Below are 21,858 nucleotides of genomic sequence, written 5' to 3' on the forward strand. Positions count from 1 at the left end.
CCCCCCCCGAGGCCTAGCTGAGCTAAGTCACAGCCCCTCAGTGGAAAGTTCCCTTCCTGGAGAGTCTCCCTGCTGAAACACAAGCACTTGGAACAAGATAAAACTGCTTGATTTGTAAAAGCCACAAAGCCAGTCCAGAACAAGGAAAAAAGGCCGACCCTTGGCTGGAAGAAGAAGTGGCCAGTCACTGCTCCGTGACTCATCCCCGGCCGGCTGAGGAGCCCTCCGGCATCTTCCCAGGGCAAGGCCGCAGCCTCGAGAGGGCTGGAGGCCGCCTGACTGCAGAATAGGACCCAGGGCCCACGTCCCAAACCAAGTGGGAGATAGGTGCTCGCGAGAGACGGAGGAGGGAGATCTGAGGTCTCTTGAGGCCGCCTGCACCTGCCCCAAGCCCCCTCCTCACCAGCCCCTCCTGGACAGCTGCTGGGCAGCGGCCAAGAGTCAGCCAGACACGCCTTAAATGCCAGCCCAGCGGGCCACGAGCAGTGACAGCTACGTCCGGAAACTGGCGGGTGGGGCGTCTGGCCACACAGGCCCCCGTCCACACACACGCTCGGCATCCTGGCCCCCAGCCCCACATCCGCCCGCTGCGCACTGAGGCAGCCACAACTGTCTTATGTTGTCACAAAGGGGCAGTGCCCTCGAGAAGCAGGCCCGCAGCCGGCGGGGTCCCCGGAACAGGCTCAGAAGCCCGCTGGCTGTGGGGATGCGGCCTCAAGGCCATGCTGATCCAACTCCCTCCCTGTACAGGTTGGGAAACTGAGCCCAGGGCTGCAGAGCGAGACTTGCCCAGGGACTGCTTAAGCTCTGAGTTACAAGTAAAGACCAAGGTCAAGGTCTAACCAGGTTTGAGAAACATGGGGAGACAGCTTGGGGACTTCTCTCTTCTGGAACCAGTTTCTAACCGAGCTTCGAAAAAAGTATTTGTTAATGAAAATGCATCCGAATGAGGATTTCAGAGAAAGTACCAACTTCTCCTCAGGCACATCCTGGGAGGAGGTCCCTACTGCACCCGTTGTCGTGCTGTCCTCGGCCGAGGGCGTGGTGCTCCACACTTAAAAAGGCACAGAGCGGACTGTTTGTTCAGTTCATGAAAAGCTCCTCAAGTTCACTTAGCCCAGGAGGTTCCAAGACGTTGCCACTGCTTCTGATTCCCCCAAGGACCCCCTTCCAGCCTCTGTGCCCTGGCTCTCCGGTCCCCTGGTGGTAACCCAGCTGGGCCTTGGCTTGGGCATCTGTTAAATGAAGGCTTGGCCGGAGGCCCCTGGCAGCCAGGCCAATGGAGTAACCATCCTCCCTGGTCCCACAGCCTGCAGCCCTTGCCAGCCGGAGAGCAAGGCACCCTGGCTAGCGCCCCGTCCATCCCAGCTGGCCTGCGTCACTGAGCTCAAACACACGTGAGATGCGGTTCTACCAGCCGTGTCTTCCGCCAGTCTTCGTGGCTGCCCCACCTCCTGTGGTCAGTCGCGGTGCCCGTTTGTGCGCCCTGCAGCACAGACGTGCACGCACACACACGCACCCCGCCAGCAGCTCCCCTGCCTGTGGCTGCCCCATCAGCCCTGACATCACACTGGGATCTGATCAGCCCCTGGAGCAGCAGGCAAGGGGCTATCTTCAGAGGAGCCACTGACATGCACCTTCCTTCCCTCTGGCCTCTTGGGGAGCGCCCCCCTGCAACACACACAGTGGCAAACAACAGACCAAGCCAGTGGCACTTGGGGAGCGACATTCTTATCCTCACTTTGACTCAGGGGTCATCTTAGAGCACCTGAAGCCCAGAGGCTGACGCCCCAGGACGTCTCAGGCCTGCACAGGGTACCCCAGCACCTGGCTTGAGGGGTGTGCCGTAAGCAGCAGGCCCCATAATCAATGGGAATTATTCGTGATGATATCAGATGCTGACACAGGACACCAAGCCCGAGAAAGAGAGGCTTCTAACCGGGGTGACTTAGGAGGGGCGGCCTCTTTTCTCTCCACTGCTTGGTTCTTGCCCCGATGGGTCTGAGCCCGCTCCAGTGACCCACTTGGCCTCGATCCCACACAGGGTGTGGGGACCAATCCAGGGACCTGCAAGGTCCCTCCAGCCCGAGGACCAGCCATCTGCCCTCACTCCTTGCCCCAACGTGGCATTCCGATGTTCTGATCAGTGATTCTGCCCCAGAATCTGAGCAGAGCCCACAGCTCCGATCTTTCCGTCCTAAATCAATCCCATCCAACCACGTGGATGATCATTGCTACCCCTTCTCTGTCCACGGTGCCCAGGTGAGTACAGGACCCAAATGACACCAGCACCTCCAAGTGGGAGTCACCTTGGTCAACTCTGCCAAGCTTCCGGCAGAACACAATAAGCTCTCTCTGTTGTACGTGTGCACGCGCGCACACGCGCGCGCGCACACACACGCATTTGCACATCTCGTTTGGGCACCGGGAGCTCCCGGCCCTGTAATCAACTCCCGGGAAGGCACCGAAATGCTATTTCAGGGAGGAGACCAAGGCGGCCTTGAAGACGGACTTTGGCTGGCAGCGAACAAACAAACCACACAGTGGACAAACCAACCACAATCGGCATCCCGGTGCCGCCACCCCGGACCCCAGCGCCAGAAGCAGGTCCCCCCACCCTTTCCCAGACTCCGGCGCCCACAGTCTCAGCATTCATGGCCGTCTTAAGATGCAAAAGTGGCACATTGGGAAATGAAAGAGAAACAGTGAGGGGACGGAGAGCCGAGTTTAAATAAAAGCCTGACTTAGCGAAGCTTCACTTTTGGAACATTACGTCCCAGGACCTCAGAACAGTCAAGAGGAAAAGAAATATGTCCACAAAAATGAGTCAAAGTGACCCTTGGGTGCTTATTTCCCAAAGCATAAAGAAAGTTGTGAGTTAAGGGGAAGGGGCAGCCGGGGGAGGAGGGCCGCTTGCCTACCTGTGATCCGGTCTCTCTCCATCACTACGGATATATTTAGCAGCAGGCGGGAGTCCCGGCGTCCCCCTTTCCAGAGGCGTCCTCCCCTTTCTCACCCCGTCGCCCTCCCTCTTTCTGCCTCCTTTCCTCCTCCTCCAAAAACACTCTTTGTCTGGTCTAATTTCTTCAATCTGTTGCAATCACGAATGCATCCAAATTACCACATTTCCATGTGCTGATCATATGTTTGTACTCCAAGCTGAAGCAGCATTGTCTCTTGGAATCGGGAGGGGAAAGGCAGCGAAGGAGAGAAATAAAAGAAGAGGCGGGAGCAAGGGCCGGACGTGGGCCTTGAAAGGCTCCTGCGGTCCCCAGGGTCCTCCGGGCCGAGGACCGGCCGGCGGGGCTTTGTGCGGTGGCTCCAGAGGTGCAGCGTGCGGCGGCTTCCGGTGCCTTCTCTCCACCCACTCCAGCCCCTCCGCCCGGGCTCGTCTCGCTGCTCCTTTTCAATATCCACTTGGAGAAGCTTAACTTAGCCTCTTGGAAACCAGCTCACAGAATCAAATTCCTGGAGACTTCCAGAGTCTTTCATTTCCCCCGGCCCGCGATGCTGCGATTTCCTTTGGTTGGAGCGTTTGAAAATCCTGGTTCCTGCCTTCCCGCCTTGCCTTCCCTTCCCTCCACCTCTGCCGGCCCTTCACTCCCACCCTGACCCGGCCGGAAGGAGGGGGCAGTCGCGCCCCAGGCAGGGGCCGAGGGAAGGTTCAGGAACACCTGCCGGGGATGAGCCTGGAGAAGTCACCCCTGCAGACGCCCGGGTGTCCCGTCCGCCTGCGGAGACAGAGGCAGCTGGCCGTCCCACCCCAGCCAGAGAGGGGAGCGCGGGACGGAGACTTCCTGGAAGAGTCCTACCACTCACTCATGAGTCAGTGAGTCTGCAGCTGTCCCCTGGGAGGGAGCGCAGCTCCTCGCCACTGATTTCCCCAGACTCAGCGCCTCTCTGGGAGAGGACATGGGGCCTGGCCGGGCTGGGGGCTCAGCACTGCTCCCTGCTATTCACCTGGGGTCCCGGGACTGCGCAGCTGGCAACTCAGGGGTGGAGGGGGACAGCACTTGGTCAGGGCGAGGGCTGGGGGGCACCCCCTCTGCCCTTTAAGCTTCATTCACCGCAAGGGTTCAGACTGGCAGCCCTCTACCCAAGACACAGAAGCAGGTTTTGTATGCCTAACTGACCCCGTCTAAAGAAAATGTGTATTCGTGCCAATGTTGCAAACGGGCAATTTCACCGAGAACTCCAGATTTTCCTCATCTCTCGGAAAAGGGAGGGCATATAGCCACACGGAATGTGTGGCCCAAGGGGCTGCCTTGAAGAGTGCTACCCTCTTTAGATGAAACCGCGTTTTCTGGATTGCTGTGGTCCCCACGGCCCCATCGCTCATTTTCGTTATCTGCCAGCCCCCCCTCCAGGTGACCTCTGAGTTTACAATCCTGCCCTACAGGGCCACATGAGCCACATGTCAACACAAGAGGGCCATGCACACTTCTCTGCTGGATGTCACAAAGTCCCCGTCCCCTCCTGCCCAGGGCAGGATCCCAAATGCAGTCTCCTAGGTAGCAAGGGCATCTTCTTGGGGGTTGTGGGGTGACACCTTCTGGGAGACACCAAATAGCAACACCCCACCCCCAGCAGAGTCTGCAGGACAGCTCCAAAGGTGGCTGCCTGCACAGTGACGGAAGGTGGGCACTGTGGTAGGCTGTGGTAGGCTGAACAGTGGCCCCAAAGATCTCACACCCTAATCCTGTAAACGGGACCTTATTTGGAGAAAAAGTCATTGCAGGTAGGATTAGGCGAAGGATCTCGAGATGGGAGATTATCCTGAATCAGGGGGTTGGGAGGGTCCTAAATGCCATCACATGTACTCACATAGAGGGGGGCAGAGGGAGATCTGACACAGAGAGAGAGAAGGGGATGTACAGACGGATCAGAGAGAGATGTGAAGAGGCTGGCCTTGAAGAGTGGAGTGATGCGGCCACAAGCCCAGGAAGCCTGGCAGCCCACAGAAGCTGGAGCAGGCAGGGAACAGCTTCTCCCCCAGAGCTCCCCAGGAGCCCGGCCCTGCCGAGACTTGGATTTCAGACTTCCGGCCTCCAGAACTGTGAGAGAATAAATTTCTGTTGACTTAAGCCCCCAAGTTTGTGGTAATTTGTTACATCAGCCACAGGACACTCAAACAGACACCACAGACAGACTTAAGAGCCAGGGCTCCCCGAACGATGTTTTCTGGTGATTATATTTCATTCTAACACATTACATTAAGCCAACCACCAACAATTAAGTTAGAACAATGGGAATCTTGGAGGTTTTTTTATTTGTTTGTTTAATCTCCTTTCTGATTTTGAAAAAAATATTCCTTATTGTTTTTCTCTGATTATAAACGTACTGTATGTTCATTGTATTAGATTTAGCAACTACATAAAACGTATGAAAAAAGAAACCCCTTTAATGCCACAGGGCACTCTTCGACACCAATTCCCGCTGTGGTGAGCAGGCCCAGGAAGGCCCCACGGGGCGGCAGACCGGGCCAGATGGGGGGCGGCTGGACCAGGACGAGGAGCCCAGCCATGGCCTCAGCCATCCTGACCACCTGCTTCAGGTGCCGGCTGCACACGCTGTGCATTTTGTTGCTGCGGTTGGTGCAGCTGCTGAGCACAGCCTGACCCTCGGTTTTTCTCCGGCATAGTCTGGCTCAGTGTCCTTTCCCCAACCATGCCTAAAACTCCAAGCATTCTGGCCCAAGCGGGGGATAATTTGAAACCGAAAACCTGGCAGCACCGATTGGCTCCGATGGGGCCGTGTTAGTCATGAGCCGCGAAGAGGCCAGGCACAGAGGTGGGGTGAGGCCAGGCAATGGGAGAAGGGGGCGGCCGACCCCCACTGCTCACTGAGTCCTGGCCTCAGCAACGGCCACTCAGGGGGCAACTGCTCAGCAGGTCAGGGCTCCCCACGTGGCTTCTCCTTCTAGCAGAGCAAGACAGGGCTCTGTGGTTATGAAAAACTTTGTCCTGGTCTTTGATTTCAACAAGCATATTAGCATAGTAAACCAGTGAGCAGCCCCAGTGAGGGGGCTGGCTTTTGAACTCAGCACATCCCCAAACTGACCAATGCCTTATGCCCTGGGGAGGCAGGACCCACCCCCCCGGGCCACAGTTCTGGGAACTCTGCTTGTGCCAGCCAGCAAGCCACAGCTCCCAGCCACCGGAGCCTGCCCACGTCCTGGGATGGGTACTGTTGCCCAGCAGCCCCTTCCAGACAGTTCTAAAGGCAGCATCTCTACCCTTGACCCCCAAAGACCTGTACCTGTGATCTGCATACTCCCAGCCACCTTCTTTTTGATGTCACCATCACCAGCGAGGAGCCCAGTGCAGGGTAAGGAGGAAGGGTGAGGCCTGCTTTATCTTTAAAGACACTGCTATGCCCCTTTCCACGAAGTGCGTGCGTGCGCCCCAGCGCCTGGCTGGGACGGGACACAAAAGAGGCAATCCCAGTGACCCCTGAACTCCCATCACAAGCCAGGAGGCCTGGGCTGGCCCAGCCATGCGGAAAGGGGGCAAGCGCTCCAGGTGAATCTGATACAGGCAGCAGGGGCCTCAGGAAGGGGTTGACAAGAGGGGCACAGCCTTGTTCCTGGGGTACATTCTGGGGAGGGGCCTGTGGGGAGGCGGGGGAAGAGGGATTCGGCTGAAAGGACACTGTCTGAGGCTCTGAGCTCAGAATCTCTGCCACCTCTCCCCTCCCCTCATTCAGGTACTTGCGAATCCTCCATAATTAGCTCCAAGCTATAGGGGATGCCCACCTCTCACTTAAAAAAAAAGACTTTTCCGTTCATTTCCTGCTCATCCCCAGACTCAACCACACAGTTTGCTTCCCTTAGTTAAAAATAAAGAAGCTCCATCCCCCAGACCCCCTCCCGCTGACCCTCCTGCAGTCACTGCTACTGTACCTGCCAGCAAAGCGGGCAGCCGGCCGAGACCCTCCAGGGCCGGCCCCAGTCTGGCCGCCAGCAGCCTTCCAGAGCAAGACGAATTCCGGGCCCGGGGCCTGCTGCATTCCTCTCCGGAATCTTCTCTCCACTTTTTATTGCGCCTCAAGTTTCGGCCGTTCCTAAATAAATACGATCCAGCTACTCTCTGCCCTGGGGACTGCTGCAGGGTTTACTGGTGCAAACAGCCTGGGCCGGCCTGCTGCCCTGGGAGTTCTTCCAGGTCAGTGTGGAAGGAAATCTAGACAATGGAGAGAGGGGGCCCAGACAGGGCCAAATTCCACCGCTAACAGCCCTCATGCTCAGCCATCAATCCTTGACTGCAGCCCTGCCGGAGCTGGGAGCCGGAGCCTCACTCCTAAAGGCCTCCAGCTGCCCGTACAGAGCAAGAAGGATCCAGGGGCGTGGAGACCAGGGTGCTTGATAGAGTCTGCCCCAAGGCCCCTGTGTTTAAACTCTCCAGAATACACGAAAACTCCCCGAAGAGCTGGTGTCTTTCACTTCCTACTGGGATCCCAACATTCTGTCTGCTCAGTGGCACCCAGTAAATGCTCTCTGGATGAACAATGAATCTGAAAATCCAGTGTGGAGGCTAATCCAGACCAGTCCTGCCCAGCAGAACTTTCTGCGTTGATGTAAATGCCGTGTATCTGCCGCGTTCAATATGGCAGCCACGTGTGGCTGCTGAGAGCCTACCGTGGGGCCACTGCTATGGAGGAACTGCGTTTTTAATTTGTATTAAATAAATAATTTAAATGTAAACAGCCACTGCGCCTACTGGCTGCCTCTCTTCTCCTCGTCCTCCCTGGAGACATGGAGTTCTCCATAAATTTCTTCCCCAGAAGGCAAACAAAGAGAAAATCTGCTTGTCAACCAAGGCAAAAGAAGACTGATATTTTTATTTTAAACTTGTTTTTTTGGCCAATCCCCCCCAGCTTCTCCTATCAAGTTCGATTCGACAATGTTTACTGGCTGCCTGCCATGTGCCATAAGAGCACCCAGCCCTACGGGGTGGGGAGGATAGAGGAATCCCCGCCACCCACCTGCTAACGGGATTGACAGGCTGGGTCAAATTACCCTGGAAAGCGAATGGCTTCCAGAGCTGTGACCCCTCCGAGCAGGGAGGGGAGAGCAGGGGTGAGAGGCTAGACAGGGGAGGGAAGCCTCACGCTGGGTTTACCGTTTATCCTGAGGAGGAGGGAAGCAAGGGTTCTTTTAGTCAGAGGACAACCAGGTCTGTTTTAAAGAATCCCGTGGGTGGAGGCTATCACCCAGGCCGAGGCACACAGGGGGGACTGAGAAAAGCCCCCCAAACACCAACTGGACAGGGAGGAGGAGCCTCTGGTGGGGAGAAAGGGGGTGGGGGGTGAGGGGAGACACAGAGGCCTGACTGAGACACGGCCAAGATAACGGGTGGCCCGTCCAAGGGCCACCTGGGGGGATGGTGAGTCGACAAGACCTTGGCCACCTGTTGACCTGGGGGGGCTGGGGTGGGGCAGAGGTCAAGGACGACACTGAGACTTGTCACTTGAGTGCCTGGGTGGATGGCGAGGCTGAAACGTGAGAGAAGTGGAGGAGGGGGGGGGCCAGTGGGAGGGGGGAGTAACAGCTGGGGATGCCTGCGGGGGGCCGGGTGTCAGGTGCACAGCAGCCAAAACTCTGGCGGCCTCTTCCTGGACCAGCTCCTCCACAAAGGACACTCCCCTCCCTCAGTGACAGAGCTAGCGGCTCTTCTGTGCTGCCCTGGAGAAAGGGTGGGCATCGAGCTGGAGGGGCCCTACCCCTCCTCCGGTGCCTACTGTCCACGGGGGATGACAATGAGTACAGCTGAGTGACAGGACACTAGGGTGGGGCCCTAGCCGGGCCTGGAGCAGGGCCCCTCCCTAAGGAAGGGGTGTGTGAGCCGGGACCCAAGGCGGGGGTGGGGAAGGAGGACACAGGGACACCCGCCAGGGCCTCACGTTGGGCACCCCCCGTAAGTGCAGGGACACAGCCCAGACAGCGTACTAGGGAGCTCCTTGTGTGGGTGGGGTATCGATCACAGAGGGAAGGGGCCCTAGCTTCCTGTGGCTACTGTAACAAATCACCACAAACAGGGGGGCTTAAAATAACAAGAAATCGAGTTTCTCACAGTTCTAGAGGGAGAAGTCCAAAATCAAGGTGTCAGCAGGGCCGTGGTCCCTCCAGAGGCTCTGGGGAAAATCCCTCCTTGCCTCTCTGGCTTCTGGTGGCCCCAGGCATCCCGTGGCATGTGGCTGCAAAACTCCAATCTCTGCCTCTGTCCTCACGTGGACTCTTCTGTGTCTCTCTTCTTATAAGAACCCCAGCCATTGGATTTAGGGCCACCCTAACCCAGTATGACCTCATCTCCAGGCCTTTAACTAACCTGTAAAAGCCCTATGTCCAGCTAAAGTCACTTTCTGAGGTTCTGAGCAAACATGAATTGGTGGCGGGGGTGCGGTTCGGCACTGTTGAACCCACCACTCAAGGGATGAGGGTGGGACTGGGGCTCTGGCCACCACCCCCCAGAGGTACTTGAAGGACGTAAAGCAGGACCCGGCCACACACCAGATGTCAGGGCAGAAGGAGAAGGCCCCAGGGATCCCAGCCAGGGGACAGACGGGCTGGGCTGGGCAGGGCAGCAAGGAGGTGAGGAAGCAGATGCAGGGGAAATGCCATGGGTGCCGTGGGAACCAGGGCAAAGGTCGGCCAGCAGTGCCCGGAGTGGCTGCTCACAGCACGGAAAGGGGGTGAGGGTGGGGAGGGCCCGGGGCAAGCGTCCCAGAGCCCAGGCAGTCTGCCCAGGGGAACACACACAGGCCCCGGACCCATGACAGTGGGTCCAGCAGTGTCTGTAAGAGAGGAAAGCTTCCATCGGCCTCCAGCAACAGGCCGAGGGGGCGAAAACTCTGCCGCCCTACACAGAGGAATCCCCGCCTGCCCGAGGTCAGAGCAAATGAACTAAGCTACACGGAGCTGCGTGGATACATCTCAGTCGTCCCGTCTCGTGAAAAAGCAAAGGGCAACAGCTGACTCCCCTCGGACACATGATGCGATGCTGCTGGGGTCAGGAGCAGACGGCGTGTCGTCTGCAGACACACAGCACACTGTACAGACACACCCGGCAGCGAGCAGTTCTAAATTCAGACGGCTGCTCACCTCGGCCGGAACAGGGTCACCCAAGCTCTTGGGCTGCACCTGTAACACCTTATTTCTTAAGCAGGAGGGTGGGTGTACAGGTATCTTACTATATTCTTCACATATTTTTATATGTCTAACAATTCTATTTCTGGGGGAAAAAAAAAAAAAAAAAGGCCAGAGTGAGCTGGTCAAAGGGTGACCGTGGGTGTAGTCTGAGCTGACGGACTGTGGCTCATGGCAGAAACGGCCATCTCTGGCCCAGTCCCAAACCCAGCCTCGTGAAAATCTCAAATAAAGGAGGAAACACCACGATGAGGGCCCTTGGCCTTCTGGGAAGGAGACGGGGTGCAGGGTCCAGACACGGGACAGAGGTGTCTGGGACAGAGGACGGGACAGAAGTCAGGCTGGGAGGAGGGGAGGGGACGGCAGCTCCGAATGGGGGCATTCTGTGAGGTCAGAGGGACTGGGGGTCCAGGAAAGAAGGCTGCCTGGACCAAGGTCTTGGCCGCAGGGAGGCAGGGGTTGGAAAAGGGAGGCAGGAAGATGAGGAGGGGTGTCTGGGCCGGAGCCCACAGAGGCCCCCAGAGAGTGGGTTTCGTGTGTCAGCAGGCGGTCCCATGTGAAACCCAGATCACAGCTTTGCGCTTGGGCAAATTATGCCTTAGGCTTCCAAGCAGAGCCGTGGTCATGGCTGCCAAGTGCTGATGGCACAGAACTGGCCTCTCGGAGCACAGGGAAGTAATGGCCAGAGGGAGGCTGTGTTCTTGCAGCCCCAGGCGCCGGCCTCCTGAGACCTCATTCCTGGAGCGCAGGCGTCTCCCCCAGCCCATCACGCCGAGGGGCCCGGAGACGCAGCCCAGTGGATGAAAGGGAGGGGCATGGACAGGCAGACAGCAGCAGAGGCCAGGGGCTCCGAGAAAGGCTTCCAGGAACAGAGCAGCAGCCGGGCAGCCCAGTGGTTAGCAGCCCAACGTGTCTGCAGGGGGCGGAGCTCCCGCTTAACCACGGATGTGAATCACTCACCACCCCGAGGCCTCCAGCCGGCGTCACCCTTCCCTTCCCACACCCGGCCCGTCCTGTACCGCAAGGGCCTCCTACACAGTCATGTGGACGTCCAGCCTGCACATCATGTGCCCCCCACCCCACCACTCCCAGCAAAGAGCCACCATCGGCCACCACACGGGCCTGAGGGTGCCCAGCCCACCGGCGGGGGTTGCCTCTGGAGGACAGACTAGGAGAGAGGTCGGGCTGGCCCCCAGGGGCATTCGGGTTCAGAATTCTGGGGTCCCAGAGAGCCAGCATGGGCTCGGATTGTCTAATTTCATAACCACTAGCCACAAGTAGATATTAAGTGGGAATTTATAAATTAGTTAATTCTATGCAAATGAATGAATAAATAACATAGACAATGTATACTTCAGGTGCTCAATAGTCGTGTGGACAGTGGCTAACGTACTGGACGATGCAGACAGGGAACACTTCCACTGACACAGAAAGTTCCACTGGACAGGCTTGGTCTAGAAGGCGGGGCGTGGGCTCCGGGTGGGCACATCCCGTCCTGTAGAACAGCTGCTACGCCGCCATTATGCCCCTCTGCCCGTCCAGCCTGGGGTCTGACACCCAGCAGGTCCTCAACACACTACTCCCACCTCCTAGGGGAGGCGAGCCCCTTCACCTCTGGGCCCCAATGTCCTCTGACAAGAGACCACGGATCAGGCACAGCCCCTGGGCCTGGCCGCTGGACGTGACAACAAAGACACAAGGCAGGCTCCCATGCTGGCCACGCCGGGGTCTGGGAGGCCGGAGCCGCCCGCCCGCCCGCCCGGTGGGGAGAAGCTGAACAGACCCCGCCCCCGAAGCACCAAGGTTGAGAGGCGGAGCTCCACACCCCCTCCCCACTCTGCCCACCCAGGCCAGCCCGTGGTTGGGAGAGTCTCTTCGGAGCATGTGAGCAGTAACTCCTGCCCCAGACAAACCAAGGGGGCCAAGGCTGACCTAGCCACTTACCCGGGCCAGTCGGGTCGCCAAGCTTCCGGAGACGGCCGCTGGAGGTCCGCGTGACTCCTAAAGACAGGGGCAGAGGGCAAAGGTCACCTGAGGCCACTGGGCGTATTCTCACCCCTGCTCCTGCCAGGGGCTCCAGAACCAGAAACCCGTCCCCTGTGGGGCCAGAGGCCCCAGTCCTCCCAGGTAACACCTGGCCCCGGCAGCCACCTGCAGGTAACAGCCACCGCCGTCCGGATGCGTGCCAGGCACTGTGTCAAAGCCTTTACACACGTTCTCCCACCTAACCCTCAGTACTCCATTTTGCAGATAAGACAGCCAAGTCTCAGTGGGGTTGAGTCACTTGTCTGAAGCCGCACAGCTATGAGGAATTGAGCCCAGGATAAAGACAAGTCCCTCAAACTCCAAAACCTGGGCTCGGCTCCTGCGTGCTGGGCTGCCAGGACTGTCTGCGGGATGGAGAGGTGCTGGCACAGGTCAGGCACGGGCCAGCCTCCATATAACCTGCGTCCACCTTGCTGGGAATTGAGGTTTCCCTGTCCCGGGGTCTGTAACATGGAGGAAGCCGGGCTGGATTGGGGAGCATGGAGGACAAGCCGTTCTCTCCCCTGCCCCCCAGGAGGGAGCCCCAGATTAACGCGGCCTCGTGCCTCTCCACACACACCCCTCGGCCCAGCATTCAATGCTTGGGGAGGCTCAGGGCAGGCAAGTCCCAACTCGAGATTTGCTGAGGTGCTAAGCCGGCCAGACTCAAGAAGTTTCTAAGAGGGAGTGGCAGGCAGCCGTCCTATCACTGCCAGGTCACGGTGCTCTAGGGTCTGCTGCCTGGGTGACCAGGCCGCCCTACAGAGGACGGCAGGGACACCCACATTGGCCCAGCGGAGGCCTTCCCCATGGACAGCAAGACACAGCGGAGAAAAGCATGCAGAGCCAGAGGGGCCCGGGTTGGACCCGCCGCAGCCTCTGTCATCCAACATGCACCCAGAATGCTGGGGTCAGTTGTGCTGGCTCCTCCCCTGCAGTCCTCCAGAGAGATTATTCATTCATTCATTCATTCATTCCACAAACCCACTCTTAAACTATGACCAACCAGGAGTGAATGCAGTCAGCTATGTTTCAAAAGGTTCCAGAGCCCTGAGCAGGACAGCCTGCAGATCGGGTCTTCCTGTCCAGCTCCCCCGGGACACACGCACTCTCCACATCTGCAGGATGACTCAACAGCTGACAAGACGGGAGAGGTCTATCCTTCAGGGCCTGGTATTGACAGATACCTGCCACTAAGCCCTGGCCTCTTTCCGGGCTGGGGAGGATGCCAAGACAGCCCCAGTTTTAGCTGAACTCACCCACCATGTAAACAACACTGCAAGTGATGCATGTGACATGCGGTTCTGATGCGGGGGGGTGAACACCGGGGCCCGGGGTGACTGGCGAGGCTTCGAGGAGACGGGGGGCCAGGAAGCGGGGTAGCAAGCTGACCCTTGAAGGAGGGCCAGGTGGACACGGGGCTCTCACAGCCACTTCCAATGCCAAGGCTCCATGACAACCACGGGCTTTACATCCATTCTCCCACTCACTCAACATGACCATCCCATGAGGCAGGTGCCACCACCCCCATTTCACAGATGAGGGAAGAGAGGTTCAGAAGCCCTGAAGCCGTCAAGTCTCCTACAAAGCCCCCAGCCCCACCCCAGCCACGACGGGGACCATGATGGTGGACTGCACATGTCAATTTAACTGGATCATGGGGTGCCCAGATATTTGGCTAAACACTGCATCTGGCCCTGTCTGTGAGGGTGTTTCTGGATCAGATGAACATTTGATTGGTGGGCTGGGTAAAGCAGGTCACCTCCCCAATATAGATGGGCATCTTCTAGTCCCTGGAGGGCCTGAACAGTACAAAAGGCAGAGGAAGGGAGAATTCTCTGCCTGACCACGTGAGCTGGGGCACCCATCCTCTGCCCCAGGACTGAGCACCAACTCCCCTGGTTCTCAGTCCTCAGACTTGGACTGAATCCACCAGCGGCTTCCCTGCGTGTTCAGCTTGCAGACAGTAGATGGTGGATTCCTCAGCCTCCATAATTTCATGAGCCAATTCCTCATGATAACTCTCTCCCTCTCTCTCCCCTACTGGCTCTGTTGCTCTGACGAACCCTGACTCTCAGCGGCCTCACACGGCAGAGATGGGAGCATCCTTCCCCAGTGCCCACTTGACACTGATGAGAAGTCTGCCCCCTGCTGAGTGATGAAAGCTCCATCCTTCCTCAAAAGTCCAACCAGAATGGTGATTCCAGGCTGGTCCTGCCAGACAGACAGGCTGGATGGACCACAGCCTCAGACCTGCGGGGGGCAGGAGGGCCCAGCATCCAGCTCCCAGAACTGACCACCCCTTAAGACCAGGAGAGGGCAGGTCCAGAGTGGCTCCGGTGGGGCTGCCCAGGGCTGGGGAGGAGAGAGAGGTGGGGACAGGCACAGGTCCCAGGGCTGTTGAGAGGGTAAAGGAGTGAGTGTGGGTATCCCCAGCCCCAGCTCCAGCCTCACTTCCACCATGGCTGTGACCTCCCTCCACACGCCTAACTGGGATCTGCACTGCATACAATGATACATGAGAACCCTCAACATCTGTCCCCCGACGCCACACATGCACGCCATGAGCTACTCAGAGGTCAGCTGTCTGGGCTGAAAGTGGCACCAGTGAGCGACAGCTGAGCCCGTAAATCCAGTGAGTCCCCAGTATGGAAACAGCCTGGTAAGCAACGGCCATACATTCCTGGGGATCCAGTCACTTCTGGCCGCGCATCCCCCCAAGGCCAGCTGGGCGCCCACCCTCGCCCCCGCCTCTGGCTTCTGGACAAGGATAAAACTGAAGAGGGTCTGTTCAGGTTAAACCCCAACCCCAGGCATCTGACCCCTAAGAACCAAACCCACGGTCGGGGTGGAGACACAGTAATGAGGAAAACAGCATCTGTCTCAGATTTCTCCGGTCGAGTTATGTTTTATTTACACTGTTTATTTTTCAGATTTCCCAAAACGTGCAGCTGGTGCCAGGCAGCCCCTGGCACAAAGACGCCAAGCCTGCTCCCTTAATAAAGAATGGGAAGCAGCCGCCTGGGGTTCCCGCGCTCCAACCAGCGTCCCGCCCAGGGCCGCCTCCACCGCAGCCCTGGGAGAAACCCCAGAACGAGAGCAGCTGCAATTCAGTTCCTTGGACCTAACTACTGAGGCCTGTGTCGGAGACCAGCGAAGAGGTAGCCAGAAAAGCCTCCAAGACATCTAAAGGCTCAGTCCTTCCAGTGGAGAACTGAGTTATTTTTATGTGATTTTTAAATAAAACATACTCGGAAAGAGAGGAGATGATTTGAAGTTCAGCTCTCTGGCGACATCCCCGACCAAATTATTTGAGTTCTCAGAGGCCAAGGAGGCAGGAAAGCCTGCAGTCAGATGAACAGGGTTCGAATCCAGACCTTGCCAGGCGCTCACTGCAGGCCCCAGGAAACAACCTCCCCTTTCCAAGCCTCAGCTTCCCCATCTGCAGAATGGGGACAGAGATGGGGATTACTCACAGGTGACTAAGACTAAACGAGGTCACACATGGTAGGCACATAGCACAGTGCCTGGCACAAAATGAACACTCAGTAGATATTATCATTATTAGCACATTATATATTACATACTAATATAAATTATTATTATTATTATTATTATTATTATTATTATTATTATTATTATTATTATTATTATACGCCAGCCACATACACCAGCCTGGACCCAGGGATCTACAATCGGAAATTAACAAAGCTTGGCTGCCCTATGCTAATGCATTAGACAAAATGTAAGTTATAACCAAGGCACCTTGCATGTTATAGCCAGGATACTGCTACCCCAAGAAAGACTACCAGGAGTCCTATTTGACTCCCTCCCAACTAAGGGAAGCTGAAAACCCTCCCAGCCTCCAGGATGGACTGCACATTAGAGGAAGATGGGGGGCAGGGGGGGCAGTTTCTGCGATCCAGAGAAAACAGTCAGGATTTGGGGGGACTCAGAATCCCGGTGCCCTCCCACACATGGCCACACCAGAAACTTCCCAACTGGTGTCTGGGCTCACCTAGGCCAGGGCAAAGGCCATTTCACAAATATTCATGAACTACAGGCCAGTGACAAACACCAGTCAGGCTTCCCACGTGGATGCCACGAGATTAAAACACACTTCAGATGAGATGAAGCAAAACAGACAGGAGAAGGGAGTGTGGAGTCACTGCTGGCTGGTGTCCCACAGAGAATGAAAAGGCAGCATTTCAAATAGGAAAGAAGATGGCCAGACAAAGAGATGGGGCTCCTTGGTCCTGGAGAGAAAGGGGATGATGCTGGGCAGGGGGAAGAGATCTAGGACGCCCTGATAGAACCAGCATTCAGGGTGGGGAGCCACCACTGCAGCCTGACGGCAGGGCCCACCTCCAGGTAAACAGCCCCATACCCTCCCTGCCCCTTCGCCACAGATGGGCCCCACGAGGCACAGGAGCCTGGCAGACCTGTGCTGGCCCCGCGTCTAGGAGCCTGGATGCCCAGCTCATGGGTGTTCCCCTGTGCATATAATCTGGGGAGCCTGGATAAGAGAGAGAAGGATACAGTTACTGAGAAGACCTTTTGTTTTTTCCTTTCAGCCAAATTTTTATGATAGATCCTGGTATTGTAAAATACAAGGTTAAACGGGCACTGAGAATCTAACTAGACTCTGGAGTTAGTGGATTATTATTATTACGTTAATGATGGGGAACCCACACACCATCATCCTCTCCTACTGGAGTCGCAGTCACTGTCCCCACCCATAATCAGGGTGGCCGTCCCCAACCCTCCTGGGGTCTCACACAGCCCAGACATCTTAACCCAAGGAGGGGGGCAGAACAGGAAGCAGGTGGTCTCCAGTGGAGGGTGACTCGGCCCCATGCGCACACACGTACACACACACACACACACACACACACACACACACACACACACACACCCTTCTGCTCTTGTGCCAGCAATGAGTGGTGCTGGACAGCCCTTCCCAGCCAGAAAGTCACCATTTTCTCAAAAGGGAGCTTTGCAGGAAGGGGTGCTGTGCAAACTCGTGCACAAATGCCCATTTTCAATAATGACAGGCGCTTATCTACAGAAAGGAATCAATTCTCAATTTTTTCTTAAAAATCATGAGAGTCCCTCCAGAAAGGACAGGGTCACCAGGACCTCGGCCAGGAGCCTCCTGCCTCTCTGGCTGCCCCCGGGACCACAGTCTTCCCCTTTCTCCTGAGGCCAGCGGGGAGCCAGCACTGGTATCCCACTCTCAGGCCGGGGAAGTGCCAGCAGCTCCTGCATGTGGAGGGCTCTGCCCAGCAGGCAGCGGCATCACCAGATGGCCAAGTCCATCACATGACATCAATGCTGACCAAGGACCCACAGAGCCCTTCCCTTGAAGGTTCACCAGTTGGGCGTCTGGACTCTGGGTCCCACTCCCATAAAAGACATTGCCATCTAAAATACGCAACACTCAGGTAAATCTGAATTTCAGATAAACAATGAATAATTTTAAGCATAAGTGTACCCCGCATTCCTCGCCCTTCCCAGGCTCTCTTTAGTGGCAGAAGAGCTGACCTCTGCAGGCTGAAGTCTCCAGGTCCCCAGGTCTGTAGCCTTTTGGCTGGATTCAACCTATAGGACGAGACTGGAAGGTGGGAGCCAGGGAGAACCAGGGTAGATCTCTCCCCCGCTTTCTGCCTTGGAAGGTTTCTCCAGCAGCAGTTTCTGTCTATTCTTCAGCTGCAGCTCCCACCAGGCAGGCCCACCTTTGTCCAGCCTCCCGTCAGGTGACCCTCGTCCCTGGATTCTGATAACACGCCTTCCTCTCTCTGATCCTCTGATTGCAGGTGGTGGGGTGCAGTAGTGGCTCCCCTAGGCTCATCTCTGGTTGTCCCTGGGAAGCTACGGAACCTCAAAGCACCAGGGCCCTTGGCCCATGTGCATCCGTTTCAAGGCACTGAGAAGGGCCATAGTGTTTTTGTAAAACTGGCAAAACAGAAGATATTTTAACCCCCATCAGTTAAGATTGCTGTCTCTTTCTTCTCTGAGTTCCTGGCCATCACCCTTTCTCCTGTGTAAGGTACCAGTGGAGGGATTGTTGGCATCTGGGGGCTCCTGCTAAGGAAAAGTTGAATTGGAAAGATATTTAGCTTGAATGTAGTTGGATTTTATTTACATAGTTCACAGTTATTTCCACGCAGAGTTAAGTGACGGCTCGTCGCCCCAATGTGCAAGGACAGGAGTACTCCTTCCATGTACTTTCCCAAATCTGTCTACTGTGCAGAATCTGAAGGGATAAGGTACGAACGTGTCCTGCAGTACCTGGTGCCGGAAAAACGTGGGCAGTGGGGGACAGCAAGATTTGAAACGTACGGAGCCAGAAGCTAGTCTATGGGAAATGATTCCAATCACCAGATATAAAGTTGTAAGCAGAGAATTCAATTCTCTTCAATGTCGACTCAAAACAGAGAGTATCTCTGGTCAGAAAGAAGTGCAATAATGCATCATGTACAGTTACAAATGGCCCATACTTGTCTATTTCTTTCTGGATGGGAATCACATAAAATGGAATTTATCAGAATTCTTGTGTAAATGGAATTTATCAGAATTCCAGCAGCAGCACCACAAACTCTTGAGTTAAGCCACAATTTTTCATGCATCCCAACTACCAAAAGTAAAAATTAAATTCTGATTAACCAGGAAGATGAATTAACTTTCTATTCATTCAACAGAAAATGATAGTCATCATATAAAGAAGTGATCAAAGAGTATGCAGCCAAAAAAATGTAGGGAAAAAAATTACTTTGGAGATAGGACAAGTAGTTGATTGATAAAAAAAAATTGTTATTTTTCTGGATTTGGGGATGCTTATGACATTTGCCCGTTATTTAAAATTTATAATTTGCTGTTATTTCTTTTCTCACTCTTAACAAATAATCCCATTCATACCTTCAAAGAGCTGTATAAACCCCACCCAACCCTGGCTGCCTCCTTATGCTTGATTTGGCTTTTCTATCATCTGTACATTTGAGTCCTTCCGTTCTAAATCCTGGAGTGGTTTCTGTTTCCTGGTTAGACCCCGGTTCACACGCCATGAACAAACTGCACATGTGAGAAAGACGAGCAGACTGACAAAGTAAGGCCAATGGACCAAGGGGGAAATCGTGGATAAGGTGCAGGATGGTTAGCGATCAGAAATAGCTGACAACAGCAAACGGAGCCGCAAGGGGACGCCCCAGAATACGGGAAAGGCTGCATCAGTCTTCAAGCCCTTCTGTTAAATGGGCACCAAGTCACCAAAGAGGTACACGTGTTTCACTCAACCTGTCGACGGTCGTGAGATTATAATGCAAGGATATATTAATACATAGAGAGAGGTGCAATTAGGGACCGAGGGGCAGAGGCCCTGGGAGGGAAGATGGGAGGTGAGAGAAACAAAATAGCGGCCTCGGAGGGTCGGCCCAACAGGCAGCACTGTTGACTGGCCTGGGGAGCCTGGAGATTCCAGAAGAAACCACTGCCCAGGTAACCTGATCTCCAGGAGAGGTGGCTGGTCACCTGGGGGCAGGTGGCCCATCGCCAAGACTAGGACATTCAGGCTGGCCCAAGGAAGCAAAGAGACACCTCCTAGGGTACATGAGCATCCAGTAGGGGCCAAAGAAGAGAGGGAGAGAAGAAGAGGCAGGGCAGGGCGGGGGGGTGGGGAGCCCCTGGCATTACACACCAGTCAGAGAGAGAAATCACAGACCATGGGCAACGGGCAGATCTTTTAAAGGACAAGCAAACCCTGGGACTTCTCAGTGGCTCTAAGCAGGCTGATAAACAGGGCAAATGGCATTTTCTGTTCATTAAACCTCTTAATAAAATGCTGTGTTAAGAACACTTATTTGGTCTTTGGAGCAACCCCAGGAATGCTGGAAAAGGGAATCATCACGGGCAATAGTTTATTAAATTAATTGCCAGCAAAAATTTCCAGTATCCAGCCAGCTCACGTCTCACAGCTATAAGCACGGCTACTGTAACATCTGCAGTTCAGCACAGCAGTCACCCTCCGTTCAGGGTCATGGGTGCACATCGCCAAGGAAGAGCGCCAACGTCAGCAGAACGTTTAAGAGCTCTGGTGAGAGGGTGGCTAAGTAAATTCGGGAACATCCTCTCTGAAGAGCCGTTCAAACTGTGATCAGGGAATCCATGCGTGAGATCTGATTTCAAGTGAAAAGAGCAGAGTTAAAAACGATTTGTACAGGGCTTCCCTGGTGACGCAGTGGTTGAGAGTCCGCCTGCCAATGCAGGGGACACAGGTTCGTGCCCCGGTCCGGGAAGATCCCACACGCCGCGGAGCGGCTGGGCCCGTGAGCCATGGCCACTGAGCCTGTGCGTCCGGAGCCTGTGCTCCGCAACGGGAGAGGCCACAACAGTGAGAGGCCCACGCACCGCAAAACAAAACAAAACAAAAAACAACGATATGTACAGAGAATACGCAACTCTGTGAAAAAAGAACTTATACACCTTTGATAGTTAAATCAAACGATGCGGCCTGTGCATGTGGAAACAAGTACTAAAGGGAACAGAAAAAGCAATGTTGTAACCGATGTGATTGGAGAATCTGTCCTTTTAATTTCCTGTTCACACTGTTTGGTAACAAGTAATGAGCAGAGTGAACAACCAAATAAATAAAGGCAAAAGAGAAAGAAGAGATAAGGCCTTCCTTTAAAAACTAAAGCACAGGCTTGGCGGCTAGAGTGTCAATCCCCAGCTACCAGGAAGGCGCTGCCACCAGGACGACCCACTCCCCGTTGCTGAGGGTCTGTTGACCACACCTCAGGCGCCTAACATCGAGGAGAAATCCACCACCTCCTCCCCTCCAGTCCCATGCCGCCGCCACTGTGTGTACTCGGCTGTTATTCCACCACCTGGTGTCCCCACGGTGTCTATACCAGGTCACCTCTGCACAAAAACCCACCACCTGTCCTTCAACACACACGTTGGACCCTGTAGCTAGAGTCAAAGTCACGCGCTCATTAGGGAGTTTTGCAAACCACCCTCCGCAGCCCTCCAGGCGGATGAGCCTAGTCCGGAGGCTGGAAAATGACAGGGGCTGGATTTAACCCGCTTCCAAGTGGCTTGGGTTACAGAGGCATTCTTCTCCCGCTGGGCCCTGATCCTGGTGGAAACAGAAGGCACAGTGCAGGGGAGGGGCTGTGAAAGCCCCAGGATGCAGATCAGATCAGACTGGTCTGCAGGACAAGCCCAAGGCGGCCTGCCAGCTTTTGCCCCTTCCCAGGTCTTCCTGGTAACCACGCTCGCTGGGAGCGATCCCCAGCCCAGGCAGACAGTCTCCACTGCTGCCCCGACACGCCTGGCCCGGCTGGGACAAGGGGCCCAGGCACGGCTCTCAGGGAGATCTAGGGTGGATGTGGCCAGCCCCCAGTTCCCAGGTACAGCCTTGGGGCGCCCAGGGGGGCCCAGCCACAGCCAAGGCTTCACTGCATATGCCCTTTAAGAGTCCGGGGAGAAGCAAGCCCTCCCCAGGAGCCAGAAAGAGGGCAAGGATCCCCCATCCCTTTCCGGGAAAGGAAGACTCCTCCCTCAGCCCTGCCTCTGAAACCCTGGGCCAGGGAGGGCGCTACTCCCCAGGGAGAGTGACCTGGCCCTTCTTGCCCCACCCAGCACTTCGAGGGGCCCCTGGGAAGCTGGGGTCCACACATGCAGGCCGGAGC

The 21,858-nt window shown here is 55.8% G+C and overlaps 1 protein-coding gene across 1 annotated transcript in view; it reads right to left on the bottom strand.

The window, feature by feature from the left end:
- The window catches only part of SEPTIN9 (septin 9), a 143,798-nt gene extending 140,050 nt beyond the window's left edge, over nt 1–3,748 (bottom strand). Inside the window, exon 1 of the mRNA XM_007462373.1 lies at nt 2,922–3,748. Coding sequence (XP_007462435.1) covers nt 2,922–2,943 — 22 coding nt within the window. The 5' untranslated portion in view covers nt 2,944–3,748. The remainder of the gene's footprint in view (nt 1–2,921) is intronic.
- Nucleotides 3,749–21,858: the final 18,110 nt, after the last annotated feature.

This window comes from Lipotes vexillifer, unplaced genomic scaffold (genome assembly GCF_000442215.2).
Source record: "Lipotes vexillifer unplaced genomic scaffold, Lipotes_vexillifer_v1.1 scaffold1691, whole genome shotgun sequence".
NCBI lineage: Eukaryota > Metazoa > Chordata > Mammalia > Artiodactyla > Lipotidae > Lipotes > Lipotes vexillifer.